The 12,143-nt window shown below is 40.0% G+C and overlaps 1 protein-coding gene across 1 annotated transcript in view; it reads right to left on the bottom strand.

The window, feature by feature from the left end:
- Nucleotides 1-12,143, bottom strand: part of LOC122563391 (glutamate receptor ionotropic, kainate 3-like) — a 562,582-nt gene that overhangs the window by 71,506 nt on the left and 478,933 nt on the right. The window contains exon 14 of the mRNA XM_043717129.1: nucleotides 2,702-2,919. Within this exon, the coding sequence (XP_043573064.1) occupies nucleotides 2,702-2,919 (218 nt within the window). The remainder of the gene's footprint in view (nucleotides 1-2,701; nucleotides 2,920-12,143) is intronic.

Raw genomic sequence — 12,143 nt, 5'->3', positions numbered from 1 at the left:
TCACTGGCAGTGACAATGCAGCATCCAACTGGAATGCCTCAGCCAATGTTTCAGGTCAGTGACATTTCATTAGAATTGAGAAAAATTAGCAATGTAATGGTTTTTAAGGGATGAAACTGGCACCATTTTTAAGGATGGCTCAATCAGGATCAGGGGTTTGAAAATAAACTCCTCAAAACTTCCTCATTTCTTCAATGGACTATGGCCCTACCAGCAAACCTCCCAATTTCTCCAGGTCTGTCATTGACCTTATCTCCTCCGAAGACTTCTTCCTTGAATACCAATCTCTCAGCCCACAATTCCCAACAGAAGAGAAAGGAAGTATCAAGATGGATCATATCGATGTGAGACAAAGGTAGAAATTGGAAACTAAGGTTATGAATTTTCCAGTTCAGGATGAGAGCAGGAAACTGCACTAATATATTCATCAATGTACCAGACAAAGTGGTGAGGGAGGGGTGTCAGAGTCAAGTAGAAACAGAACAAACAGTGTTGCACAAATCCCATAAAATAACCCTTGATTCTTTCCTATCCCTAATACCCATTCACTACCTTTCCCCAGATCCCTCAGGAGAATTGCCCTTCTCGACCCAATGGTTAACTTGTTTCTGTTCAACGGATCACTCTTTTTCAAACCAGTCTCCGTCCACTATCATGCTCTTCTGCTAGGCTAATTCTGTTCTCACATTGAATAATGTCTCCTTATTCCAACTTACTCATTCCAAATACAGCATGTTGCTATGGGTGCTCATATGGGTGCTAGCCTAGAGGTACAACAATCCATGAATATTCACTGATGGCCGATACTTTCTCATACCCTGCTTCCTGTAAGGACGCTATGCCATTCTCCCAACTTCTCCATCTCTGCCACACTCGTTTGATGATTTTATTTTCTGTACTATTGCTGTTGATATGTTTTTCTTTTCCTGAACTGAAGATTCTCTTTTCTCATGACTAATAGGGCTATTCCATTTCCTGCATTTTTGCTTGTTATCTTCTGCACTGTAGAATTTTCCCTTTTCTCATTTGTACCTACCTAGTATTCAACACATTGTCCTCCACGATTTCCACACTTCCAAGTGTCACAGAATCATTCAGTAAACAAATCTTCTCCTCTCTTTCCATCATTCTGAAGGGACCATTCCCATTGTGACACCCTAGTCCACTCTTCCACTACTCCAAAAGCCCTTTTCTTCCAAGTACCTCTTTCAACATACCAGAGTTGCTGCTTCATACTGTAGTCTATTACTGGGAAGGCTTCATGAAAAATTGACCGACCATTTTGCAGAACACATAATCCTTTAAACTCAGAAAAGTGACTCCAGTTTCTGGTCAATAATACAAGGCCTGTGTTGAAATCATTAAAATGAGTGGAGAGCACAGAGCACATGTCAATCAGTGTGCCATTTGAGACAAGTTAAGTTAGCTCCTATCATATCTACAATTGCTTTTCTTGGGCTGCACAATGTAGATGAAGTTTCTTTTGAATAACCACATGAGACCTGTTTGCAAACTTACAAAGGCAGTTTTGGAAAATGTCTAAGATATTGAATTTGACATAATTAAGGATAGCTTTATATGTTAACACAGTTTCATAAAATGCTGCATTCTTGAGTTAATTTTTTTTAAGGCTCATTTCTGCCATAACATTTTAAGGAATCCAACAAATGAGGTTAACAAGGCAAATGCTGGGCCTGGCTCCTTGATGCCGGGCTCCTGGAATATGAATTTCATGAACATAACATTGTATGAATTGTGCTGCATTGTTCACTCCCCAATCATTCGAGATCCACAGTCAATGTTTTCATGTCTCAACCTTCCAAGGGCTAAGCAGTATTTGATCAAAGAAACATTTTTTTTTAAGATTACTTACAGTGTGGAAACAGGCCTTTCAGCCCAACAAGCCCACACCGACCCTCTGAAGAGCAACCCACCCAGACCTATTCCCCTACACCTAACACTACAGGCAATTTAACATAGCCAATTCACCTGACCTGCACATCTACATAACTGTGGGAGGAAACCCACACAGACACAGAGAGAATGTGCTAACTCCACACAGACAGTTGCCTGAGGCAGGAATTGAACCCCAGTCTCTGCTCTGAGGCAGTAGTGCTAACCACTGTGCCACCGTGCTTTTCATAAATCTTTTAACCTTTAGTCCTCTTAAACATAAGCTATAGGACTCCTTTTAATTCCATCCTGGATGGAAGTCAACCCTATCAACTACTGTTTTTTTTTGCTTTAGGGCAGGGTAGAATTCTCATCTCCTGCTGATGGAGTGTGGTTTTTTTTTGTTTCTAACCTGCATTCTGCAAATAAATTCTGATGATAAATATTGGGAGTATATGTACGGTAATTCATTCCAAATGTGATCTTGAGTAAATGCTTCTTGATTAATATTTGAAGCCATAACAGGTAGTTGCATGACCCTGCAGTAAAATTGATACCAACGTACAGAACTCAAAGCAATAGTACACTTAAACTGCTGGTAAATCATGCAAATTTACATGAATCTCACCAGCTCACATAAATTTTTTCTTTCAAACAAGGACGATAAATTTTAAAAATCCTTTACACATGATTTAAGACTTGTCTACATGATATTAAAATACAGTTGGGAAGGCGTCTAGGCATCCTGGTGAGAATAAAGCAGAGGGAATAAGGTTGTGTTTGAAAAAAAGACAGCATGCCTCCTTACCTTGAAAAAAGTCATGGTGGCTCCATCTTTAACTGCCCCGTATTCTATTTTGGTTTGTTTCGCCAGGTCATCAGCTGACTCTATGGGGGATTCCATGCGTTCAACGGTTAGGAAAGCAGCCAGGTTCGCCGTGTAGGATGAGATAATTATGAGGGTGAAAAACCACCAAATGCCACCGATAATTCTGGTGGACAGGGCTTTTGGCATCAGTTCAGAGCCTGCAACAAACAACAGGATCAGTCACAAAAATAATATGCTGAGCAAACAACAAATAGATAATAGTTTTCTTGTTTGTCAATAATAAATACATAACTATTTTAATTTACTTTAAAATGCTGTGTTTAATGAGAAAAAAGTGTGATTATTACATTTTATGGATCAAGAGCAGGAACAGAAGGGGTTAATTTAACATGAACGAATTGAATTGAAGAATCTGGCACACATTCATTCTTTCAGTCTCTTCTATTGGTACCTCGGTCTCAAAATGCATTGGGTTCTCAATGATTCACTGATGCAGCCTGTAAGTGACTCTGCTCGCTTTTCCACCCGCAATATTGACCAATCTAAGAGGCTGCTGGGAGGAAACCAAAGGCAAATTTCTTTGTCCATGTAGAAGTGCAATAAAATAGCTGAAAACAGGAGTGTTTTCTTCAATTAAAAATCCCCTATTTGAAGGTTTTGTAAAATCTAAATATGAACTGTAAAGCCCTTATTTTTCAAACAGAGAAACAATAAAACTCATTGGACACTGCCCAGGTGTACAATTGATGATTCAAATCAGTTGCCCTTTTAGGAACTACCCAAATTTTAATTTTGCTTATTTTCTTTTTTTCCAAAGAGTAGCATTGGCACATTTCATTAACCGGGCTCCCTTCTGTTGGATCATTCAAAGTTGAAAATCAACCCACTTAATTCAATCGACATAATTATTTTTTTTATGCAAACACATAAAAAAGTGACTATTTTATACAGAATGTGATTCACTTTTATACTTGTACTGTTCTTTTTTTTACAATTCTCATAGTTTCTGATGTTCACTAATTTTGACAGAGGTTCTATCCAAAACTAACTTATCTGCTCTCTCCATCTGAGCCAATGAACAGTTTTTGTCTCAGAATTGCAACATGTTCACAAATTTACTTTCTTTGAATGACAAACTTTTGTTTCGAACTAAAGGTATCATGGTCTCAAGATGCAGAATAACCCATGTGCATTAAGGTATAATTATACACAAATGTGTTCCCATTAAACGGAAGGAAAAGTCACCGTAGACCATTGGGCTGCTCTCTAATGAAAAAGAGGCAACTGGTGCTGGTTTAACCAGAGGGTTTACATGCCTCAGGAAAGAGGAAGAGATTGACAGTCCTTTGCAGTCACCTACAGCAGGAATTGAACCCACTGCTATTAATGCCACTCTACATTAGAAGCCAGCCAATCAGCCTGCTGAGCTAAACCAAAGCCTCCCCAATAGGCATACCTCTGATGCCAGTGAGTAGAGCAATTCACTCATTTCTCTCAAGAATTGGGAAAAATATATAATTCTAATGATTAGTTTTCCTTCTTTGGTTCAGTTTATGGCTCTGTCATTCTGGTACTGTAGGTTTTTAAGAAAAATATGTTTAAAGGATATTTCTGCTTTAATTTTTTTTACACTGGACCCTGTCCCTATGACTGTCACTCACTTGTTGTTGAGGCCTTTTGCTGATCCTTGGCTCTGGTGGTTACATTGCTGGCAGCCACCATCTTTCCCACAATGGCACTGTCAGCAATAGGAACTATCAGCCTTGGGTTAACTGGCAGCTATGAGGATCCTTATATGCTGCTCTTGAGTCCCCGATGGAGCGGAGAGTCTGCTGCTGGGTATTTCCAATGCCAGCGTGTCTGCCAAAAGGAACTGGCATGGGACACTTGCTGAGTTGTCTGCCAATGGGTGGCACAATGGTTAGCACTGCTGCCTCACAATGCCAGGGACCCAGGTTTGATTCCACCCTTGGAGACCAGCTCTGTGGAGTTTGCACGTTCTCCCCATGTCAATGTGTGTTTTGTCTGGGTGCTCCAGTTTCCTCCCCCAGTCCAAAGATGTGCAGGTTAGGTGAACTGACCATGCTAAATTGCCCATAGCATTCAGAGATGTGCAGGCTAGATGGATTAGCAATGGGAAATGCAAGATTACAAAAGTTAGTCTGGATGGAATGTTCCACGAAGGGTCGGGGTGGACTCAATTGGCCGAATGGACACTTTCTGCACTGTTGGGATTCTATGGTTCTCACTGAGACCTCAAGCACCTTGTTTAAACTTTGCCTCTTGATTTAATCACTGTAAGGAGCATCATGCTAATGTATCATCCAGGCAGTAGAACATGAGAATCAGCCACTGCCAGCATGTAATGTGGAAGAGTATAGCTGTACTTTCTGGGACAAAGCTGCCTAATATGCAATCTTCCAACAGATCTTCCAGTAAACACAACCCATGTACATTTATCAGTCCTGGTGTGAGATTATGTATGTTTAAGTAAACACAAAATCATAATACCTTTTTTATAAGGATCTGCATTTATCATTTGAGTAATTGCAATTTTGAAAAGGAATCAATCTATGCATAGTCACGTAATTGTGTGCACAATGCATTGGAGCCCTTTTATTTATAGAAATCCAAAAGTTATGAACAATTAAGTTTCATAAATGAGCTCTCTGGTTTGTCATTAGCCTTGGACATAACAGCATGAAATAAACAAGACTTCCAGTTGATTCAAAAGAAAACCAGTAGCGAGTAAAATCAAGGCATTTGTTCTATGATGCAAACACAGAACAGTGCAGAAACTCAGCAGGCCTAGCAGTATCAGTAAGGAGCGAAACAGAATTAATGCTTCGAGTCGAATATAACTCATCTTCAGAATCATTCTGAAGATTTGACATGCCGGAATCAAAATTTTAACTCTACAGATGCTGCCAGACATGCTGAGTTTCTCCACCATTCTGTTTTTTGTGTCACAGAACACAGATTGTTCCTATTAAACTTAGTCAGATTAGGGAGGGATGTGTTGATATTCTAGGGCATGTGTTAGGGGGAGGTGTTAGGTGTCAGCAAAAGCATTAAGATAGATAGGTCCCCTCGGGCTGATGGGATCTATCCCAGGACACTGAGGGAGGGAAAGGAGGGCCTTGACAGAGACCTTAATATCCTTTTTAGCTACAAGCCCGTCCTGGAAGACTGGCGAATAGTAAATGTTCCTTCGTTTAAGAAGCTGACAGAAACAATCTGGGAAACTATAGAAGATTTTAGGGACAGGATTTCTTGAATTTGGGAAAGAATGGACTTATTGTGAATAGTCAGCATGGTTTTGTACAAGGAGGTCTTTGAGGAGTTTTTTGAGGAAGTTATGAAGGTGATTGCTGATGAAGTGCAGTGGACATTGTCTACATGGACTTTACGAAGCATTTGAAAGGTCCCTTGTGGTAGTTTGGTCCAGAAGATTAACTCGTATGGGATCCATGGCAAATTGGTGAGTTGGATACAAAATTGTTTTGGTTATAGGAGACATTGTGGTTGTGGAGCAGTGATTTTCTGACTGGACATCTGTGACAAATGATGTATATAAAAATGTAGGTGGGCGGATTAGTAAATTTGCAAACAAGACAAAAATTGATAGAGTTGTGCATACTGAGGAAGGTTGTCAAAGGAAAGAGCAGGATATAGAAAAGGCTGACTGATCTGGATTTAGTTATGGAAAACATAAATACAAACTTTGCAGATGCACAGAGCTTAGAATTCTTGTGACCAATGAGAAAGATAGAGACTGACCTCAAGGAGATATTGAAAATGCATTGGAATGAACGAGCACATGGCAATTAAAATAGAATACAGAGAAAACTAATGTGATACATTTGGTAGGAAGAATGAAAAAATGCAGTATAAAATAAAATAAATAGTTTTGAAGAAGGATCTGGGACTTTGAATACAATATGTTGAAGGTGGCAGGGCAAGTTGAAAATAAGACAGGAGCAGACCATTCATCTGATTGAGTCTGCTCCGCTTTGAATGAGATCGTGGCTGATCTGATAATCCTCAAAATCACTCTCTTGATTCTGTTACTGATTATAGATCTGTCTGTCTCAGCTTTGAATATACGTAATCACCCAACCTTGACAGCCTTCTGCAGTAAAGACTTCCACAGAGTCACTACCCACAGGGAAAAAAAAATGCTCATCTCTGTCTGAAATATGTGACCACTTATCCTGAGCTTATGCCTTTTGGTCTTAGATTCTCCCACAAGGGAACAGTCCCTCCACATCCAACCTGTCAAGTCCCCTCATAAATTTGTGTTCTTCTAAATTCCAATGAGTACAGGTTCAATCTACTCAACCTCTCCTCATAAGGCAGTCCTTACATGTCTTGCATCAGCCTAGCAAAACTTCTCTGGATTGCTGCAATGCCAATATGCCTTTCTTTGGATAAGGGGCCCATGCCCACTGAGAGTATTCCACCTGTAGTCTGATTAGTGTCCTATAAAGTTTAAGCAAAGCCTCTCTACATCTACAAAATTAAAAAACGAAAGAACTGTGAATGCTGGAAATCAGAAACAAAATCAGAAATTGCTGGAAAAGCTCAGCAAGTCTAGCAGAGTCTTAACTCTGATTTCTCTCCACAGGCACTGCAGAACCAGCTGAGCTCTTCCAGCCATTTCTGTTTTTGCTCGCTGCTTTTATACTCTATTTCCTTTGAAATGGGAGTTAATCGCCAAACTTTCTTTGGATTTTATTTAATTGCACATGGCCTTAATCTTGGCCGACAAAAAGAACATGGATATATATTGTGTCTATAACTCAACTCAACAAAACAGATAACAGATTCAGCCTGCCCGCTTTAAATTGAAATGTTAGCTGGCTGTGTGGGATTACTTACTATATAAACTGACAAAGTTTAACAAAACTCTGCATATGTATGGCGGTCTGATGTTTGTGGTGCCATTCTGGACAAGAAAATCAAAGGTTGAGTTCAAGTGGACTTTAGTTAAGCCTTTGACAATGTTCCGCATAGTAGACTAATTGGTAAAGTTAGATCACATGGAAATCAGGGTTAGCTTGCCAATTGGATACAAAATTGGTTTGATAGTAAGAAACAGAGGATGGCGGTGGAGGGTTGTTTTTCTGACTGAAAGCTTCTGACTACTGGTGTTCCACAAGGATTGACACTAGCTCTACATTTGTTTGTCATTTATATAAACAATTTGGATGAGAATATAGAAGAATACTGGAATACAGGTTAGTAAATTCACAGATGACAGCAAATTTGGTAGTATAGTGAAGAGTGAATAAAGTTATCTAAAGTTGCAAAGAGATCTTGATCAATTAGACCAATGAGCTGAGGATTAGCAAATGGAGTTTAATTTGGATAGATGCGAGATATTGTATTTTGGTAAAACAAACAAGATCAGAACTTATACAGTTAATGGTAGGGCCCTGGGTAGTGTTGTAGAACAGAGACACCTGGGGTTTCAGGTACATAATTTTTTTAAATTTGCATCGCAGGTAGACAGGATGGTTAAGAAAGTGTTTAGCAGCTTGCCTTCATTGCTCAGTCATTTTAGTAAATGAGTTGGGACGTCAAGTTGACGTTATCTAGGATGTTGGTGAGGCCTGTTCTGTGTACTGAGTACTGTGTACAGCTCTGGTTGCCTTGCTGTAGGAAGGATATTATTAAATCGGAGATGGTTCACCAGGATGATTTACCAGGATGTTGCCAGGAAAGTAGGGTTTGAGTCAAAAGGAGGGCTGCATAGACTGAGACCTTTTTTTCACTGGAGCTTGAGGGGGTGACTTTATAGAGGTTTATAAAATCAAGAGGATAGAGATAAAGTGAATAGGAAAGATCTTTTCCGTACAGTGGGAGAGTTCAAAACTAGGGAGCATACTTTTACAGTGAGAGGAGAAAGATTTAAAAAGAACATGAGGGGGCAACTGTTTTACACAAAGCGTGGTTTGTGCATGGAATAAACTGCCAGTGGAAGCGGTAGATGTCAGTACAGTTACAACATTTAAAAGGCATTTGGATAAGTCCATGTATAGGAAAGGTTTGGAGGGTTTGGGGCCAAATACAGGTCAATGGGTCATGTTTAGTTTGGGAATATGGTTGGCGTGGACTAGTTGGACCAAAGAGTCTCGTTCCATGCTGTATGAATCTATGACTTCCTCCCACAGTCCAAAGATATGCAGGCTAAGTGGATTGGCCATACTAAATTGCCCATAGAGTTCAGGGATGTGAAGGATATGTGCATTAGTCAGGGGTAAATATCGGGTAGGGGAAATGGATCTGGGTGGGTAAGTCTTCGGACAGTCAGTATGGAGTTGTTGAGCCGAAGGGCCTGCTTCTACACTGTAGGGATTCTATGATGATCCTATGATGACTGTATGACTCTGTAAATTCCATCAAGCTGTGGAATCTGGTATGACTCCATAGTGGAGAACTTTCTTCCGATTTCCGTTGACTCCATTTTTGCTAGGTCTCCTTGATGTCATTTTCAGTAAAATGCGGCCTTGATGTCAGAGGCAGTCACACTCATCTCACCTCTGGTATTTAGCTCTTTTCTCCATTTTTAAACAAAGTTGACCCAGACTAAGAGTCAGTGAGCAGATTATTGGTAAGCAAGTGCTGCTTGATAGCACTTATGATAACCACTTTCACCACTTTTCTGATGATTGAGAGGAGACTGACAGGATGGTAATTGATTTGATTGGATTTGTTTTGCTGTTTGTGTGCTGGGCATAACAGAACAATTTTCCACATTGTCGGGTAGATACAATTACAACTCTGACATTGGAACAGCTTGGATAGGTGTATACCCAGTTCTGGAACACAGGCCTTTAGTACTACTGCTCAAGGTAATTGGGGCGCATAGCTTTCAAAGTATGCTGAGACTCCAGTAATTGAAGTGTATAAGATTCTGAAGGGTCATATGAAGGTGGATGTGGAATGTTAACTCTTGTGGATCAGTTAAAAATGAGAGGACACTGATTCGAATTTAGGGGCTGGTTTCCATGAGATGAGAAGAATTTTATTCCGCCAGAGGATTAAACTTTCTCTCTCTCTCTCTCTCTCAGAAACAGTGGAGGTCATTAAATATTTCCAAGACAAAGATGGATTGATTCTTGTTGGTCAGGGAATCAAAGGGCTAATGGGGATAAATGGGAATGTGAAATTCAAAACAAACAGACCAGCCATGATCTCATTGAATGGCGGAACAGGCTCGAGGGATTGATTAGTCTACTTCTGCAGTTACTTTGGCTGTTCATATGCAAGTCATCCCCAATTATTATATCTGCTCTTTGTGCCATGTGTTTGCTTCCTATCAGTCTTGTCTTTTTATCCCGATCCAGTTGTTTAAGTTGTTTCAGATCCTCACCTTCCCTTCCTCGAACCTCCTCTACCGTCGCAACTTCTAACTCTTCATTCTTCACTCCCCAAGTCCTTTGCTGCCTTTGACCTTCTAAAAATGGATAATGTCAAAGCCAGACCTTTTTTCTTTGTTTTAAAAAAAAGACAAAGCACTAAGTGAATAAGGTGCTAAAGAAGGCATTCAGCATGCTTGCCTTTATTGGTCGGGGCACTGAGTATAAAAGTTGACAAATCATGTTGCAGGTGAATAAACCTTTAAATAGGCCAGAATTGGAGTATTGTCTGCAGTTCAGCTCACCATACCCGAGGAAGAATGTGGAGGCTATGGAGAGAGTACAAAAGAGGTTTGCCAGGATGTTGCCTGGATTGGAGTTATTAGCTATAAGGAGAGGTTGGACAAACTTGGATTGCTTTCGCTAGATTATCAGAAGTTGAGTGGCAACCTGACTGAAGTGTACAAAATATGAGAGGCATGGATAGGATGGATGGTTGGAGTCTTTTTCCCAGAGTGCTAATGTCAAATAATGAAGGCATTGATTTAAAGTGAGCCGAGGTAAGTTTAAAGGAGGTGCAAGATTTTTTTTGCATAGGTTTAATAGGTGTCTGGGGATGTGGTAGAAGCAAATATGACAGCAATATTTCAAAGGCATTTAGACAGACACATGGATAGGCAGATAATAGAAGTATACAGACCATATAGGGGTGGTTTGGTGGCTCATTGACTTGTACACTGCGTCACAGAGCTCGGGACGCAGGTTCAATTTCAACCTTGGATGTCTGTCTGTGTGGAGTTTGCATGCTCTTCACATACCTGTGTGGGTTTCCTCTGGATACTACAGTTTTCTCCTACAGTCCAAGGAAGTGCAGACTAGGTAGATTTGGGAAATGTGGGGTTACAGGGATAGGACAGTATGGGTTTGTGTGGGATTCTCTTCGGGGGATCGGTGTGGGCTTGAATTACTTGCTTTCACATTGTCGGGATTCTGATATGCAGGCACAGGGATTAGTTTAGACTGGCATCATGACTGGCATGGACTTAGTAAAATAAAGGGCCTGTTCCTGTTCTATGACATCGGAAGGAATGTGCTGTTGGTGGTGTTCCATCATCGAAGGATTAAAGAATGCATCTTGTATTTATTTGTATTTTCTAATCCAGTGTATTAAAACATAAAACAGCAGTAAATAATAAACATGTAATCCTTTCACTGAGTTGGTAAGTAATAAGGTTGAATCAAATTAGGGTTGTGTTTTGTGAATTAAAGGAACCAAGCATTCTAAATTTTTTTTAAGAAAAGATATCAGCCCTTAAAGCTCATTACAGTTTGGAAATATTAAATATGTCTCGAAGTTTTGAAATGTTTCTTCTTGGAGCATGTTTAGTATCTGGTCCTGCCTTCAAAACATACCTAATTCTGCCAAGCACAGATTTTAATTGTTCAGTATTTAATGAATGGAAGAGTCAGTTAACTCAGTTGGCTGCTGATCTCAGGCCAGAGTACCACTGGTCATCTCTCTTTAAAGAGAGCTAAAAGTTGAAGTTCTAAATTGGAGAAAGGCCTACTGTGACGGTATTAGGCAAGAACTTTCAAAAGCTGATTGGAGGCAAATGTTTTCAGGTAAAGGGACGACTGGAAAATGGGAAGCCTTCAGAAATGAGATAACAAGAATCCAGAGAAAGTATATTCCTGTCAGGGGGAAAGGGAAGGCTGGTAGGTATAGGGAATGTTGGATGACTAAAGAAATTGAGGGTTTGGTTAAGAAAAGGAAGGAAGCATATGTCGGTTAGGACAGGATAGATCGAGTGAATCCTTAGAAGAGTATAAAGAAAGTAGGAGTATACTTAACAGGGAAATCAGGAGGGCAAAACGGGGACATGAGATAGCTTTGGCAAATACAATTAAGGAGAATCCAAAAGGTTTTTACAAATATACTAAGGACAAAAGGGTAACTAGGGAGAGAATAGGGCCCCTCAAAGATCAGCAAGGTGGCCTTTGTGTGGAGCTACAGAAAATGGGAGAGATACTAAACAAGTATTTTGCATCAGTATTTA

This window comes from Chiloscyllium plagiosum, chromosome 27, assembly GCF_004010195.1.
Source record: "Chiloscyllium plagiosum isolate BGI_BamShark_2017 chromosome 27, ASM401019v2, whole genome shotgun sequence".
In the NCBI taxonomy this organism is placed as follows: Eukaryota; Metazoa; Chordata; class Chondrichthyes; order Orectolobiformes; family Hemiscylliidae; genus Chiloscyllium; species Chiloscyllium plagiosum.
This window is presented reverse-complemented; position numbering and strand designations above follow the sequence as displayed.